The sequence below is a fragment of the Beta vulgaris genome, chromosome 5 (assembly GCF_026745355.1).
Source record: "Beta vulgaris subsp. vulgaris cultivar EL10 chromosome 5, EL10.2, whole genome shotgun sequence".
Classification (NCBI taxonomy): domain Eukaryota; kingdom Viridiplantae; phylum Streptophyta; class Magnoliopsida; order Caryophyllales; family Amaranthaceae; genus Beta; species Beta vulgaris.
This window is the reverse complement of record NC_079206.1, coordinates 1,147,714-1,150,541: the sequence shown is the minus strand read 5'-3', so window position 1 is coordinate 1,150,541 and position 2,828 is coordinate 1,147,714. Positions and strand designations below refer to the sequence as shown.

Here is a 2,828-nt window from a genome sequence, read left to right as displayed (position 1 = left end):
CTCCACCGTCCATAGAAATAGAGATTCTGCTCAAATTGCGGCTAATAATTATCACCTCTCTCCACTAACTTCTCGCCCGCCCTAATTAACTTTAAGTCATTGATTATTCAAATTTCCTCAAAAACAAGTAATTAAGTAACAAATTTCTAGTATACGTACACCACAAAACTTGGAAACCTATCCCCTCCTTTGTAGTATTAATTGTAATTAGGACGGCGAATCTTTTCAGTTAATTTGTAATCAAGTAGTCTAAAATAACTTATTAAAATTCAACGACAAGCTGCCATTGATTGGTTGGGATTTCTCTGGAAACTAGTCTATCATTGTAGGATCATATTCATCTCCACGTCAACTTTTTATGACTCACGATTTTGACTCACATGCTTGGTCGACATCCGATCCCAATTGATTTTTGTCCTAAAATACCTCTTCCTCTCTTAAATACCTCACATTTTTCATCCTATTTTTTCACAACTCCCAAAAACAACAACAACAACAACAACAACAAAATTTACATCAATTCCCTCAATCCCCAAAAAAAACATACCCAAAAACACAAATTTAATTAAACACGCACAAATTTTCATGGCAGATTCTTCTCCACTTCTCTCAAATCAAAACGATGATGTTTACGATTATCATAACTCTTCCCGCGTAAAAAAATCCACGGTCAACGATCGTATTGAACAATGTATTGGAAACTTAGGATGGGCGCAAATGATACAATGTGTTCTTGTATCTTTTGCTTGGGCATTTGATGCGCAACAAACATTTATTTCGATCTTTACCGATGCGGAACCATCGTGGCATTGCACATCGGCCGAATGCGGGGCCGATATATGCAATCTCCCTAGGGGCGTCACATGGAAATGGGACGCCCCAAGGGAGGCCACGATTATATCAGAGTATGGCTTACAATGTGCCAACTCTTTTTTGACGGGACTACCGGCTTCGTCGTTTTTCTTAGGATGCCTTATTGGCGGACTTGTGCTAGCAACATTGGCGGATTCATGGCTTGGGCGCAAGAAATTACTTTTAATTTGTACTCTAGCCATGTCTTTGTCAGGGTTTTTCACAGCTATGTTCTCTAGGAATATTTGGGCTTATGCGTTTTTAAGATTTGTTTCAGGGTTCGGTAGGGCTGCAATTGGTACATGTTCATTGGTTTTAGCCACCGAAGTGGTTGGAAAACAATGGCGTGGTCAAGTTGGTGTTGTTGGATTTGTTTGTTTTTCTTTTGGGTTTTTGTCACTTCCTGGTATTGCTTACTTGACACAAGGCTCATGGCGTGCGTTGTACTTATGGACTTCGGCACCAGCCTTGATTTACTGCGTGCTTGTGATGGTATTTGTAAAGGAGTCTCCGAGGTGGCTTCTAATTCAAGGGCGTAGACAGGAAGCTATGGATGCTCTTAAAAACATCGCGACGTTACATCAAAGTAGCCTCACGTTGAGCTTCTTTGGTGAAGAAGAAGCACCTCGCGGAGATGACACTGATGTGTACTCCGCGATGAGGGTTATGGTGTCGAGGCCATGGGCGATTCGACGATTGATTACTGTTTCATGGATGTGTGTTGGGATTGGAGTGGTTTATTATGGGATGCCTTTAGCACTTGGGAACTTGCCTTTTAACCTTTATTTTAGTGTTACACTTAATGCATTGTCTGAATTACCTGGCTCATTTCTTACCTTTGTTTTGATTAATAGATTAGATAGGAGGCCTGCTATAATTGGGTTCACATTAGTAAGTGGGGTGCTTAGTATTTTGGTAGTTTTGGCAGGAAATTTGATGGGACTACAAGTCGGACTTGAGATACTTTCATTCCTTTGTGCTGTCTCTGGATTGAACCTCATGTTGATCTTCACAATTGAATTGTTCCCTACTTGTGTACGAAATTCGGCGGTTTCTATGGCTCGCCAAGCACTCGTGTTTGGCGGGGCATTCGCCCCGCCATTGGTGGCCGCAGGGCGACAGAACCCGTTTATAGCGTACGGGGTGTTCGGGGTTGTGATCGGCGTATGTGGGATGTTTGCTTTCTTCTTGCCCGAGACTAGGGGAACCGCACTTGCGGATACCATGGATGAGGAAGAGGACAAGGCACAAAGGCTAGGCAGCTTCTGGGCTACTCATTAATTATTCTTTTGGAGGCTTATTATTTGTTGTATGCATCATTCATAATCTGTTCTTGTCAATTGATTACTCAGATGGATTCTATAAATTGTTTGTTTTTAGGCTAGATGGGGGTCAAATTTTGTGGGCACTGGGCAGGTAAATTATACTAGTTGAACTATATAGTAATCTATATAGTAATTGCTAGGCTTAGCTATCTAGCTAGTTGCAATTGGATTTTACTATCATGTATCCTATACTTTGGTGTATTCCAACTCGCTAGTATGAGATGATCCACAATTTTGAATACAACATTATTGTACTCCTTAGTCCTTACATTCTTTTAACACAAGTCATGGAAAATTTGTATTGTATTAGGAATGAAGACTCGAAAATTTGCAATATTGGAGCTAGGATTTTCCCCAACCCTCCTAGTTACTGTATGGATTATTATCTTGCGGATCATATTAATAGTCCCGAAAAGGCTTATTAGACTGAATCATATGTAATTGGCCTTTAAATTTTATTGAAGTACCATTACTATTTACCAAAAAAAAAAAGTCAAAGGAAAATTTACTATCATGAGATTGAACATTTCTTATATTTTGCTTTCTCAAACAATAAAGTATTATCTGCAACCTCAATTTAGAATTAACAAATCCACCGCACTTACAACTTGTTACCTAGCAAGTTGTTCAATGAGGTAGATTGAGATGAAA

The 2,828-nt window shown here is 39.7% G+C and overlaps 1 protein-coding gene across 1 annotated transcript; it reads left to right on the top strand.

The window, feature by feature from the left end:
* Positions 1-451: 451 nt before the first annotated feature.
* Positions 452-2,438, top strand: LOC104892068 (organic cation/carnitine transporter 3). The gene has a single exon (XM_010677885.4). It carries the CDS (start codon positions 586-588, stop codon positions 2,131-2,133), a length of 1,548 nt encoding a protein of 515 aa, XP_010676187.1. The 5' UTR covers positions 452-585; the 3' UTR covers positions 2,134-2,438.
* The last annotated feature ends 390 nt before the right edge of the window (positions 2,439-2,828 follow it).

Excerpts from the sequence above, each read along its gene's own strand:
- LOC104892068 (XM_010677885.4), top strand. The coding sequence starts at position 586 with ATGGCAGATTCTTCTCCACTTCTCTCAAATCAAAACGATGATGTTTAC.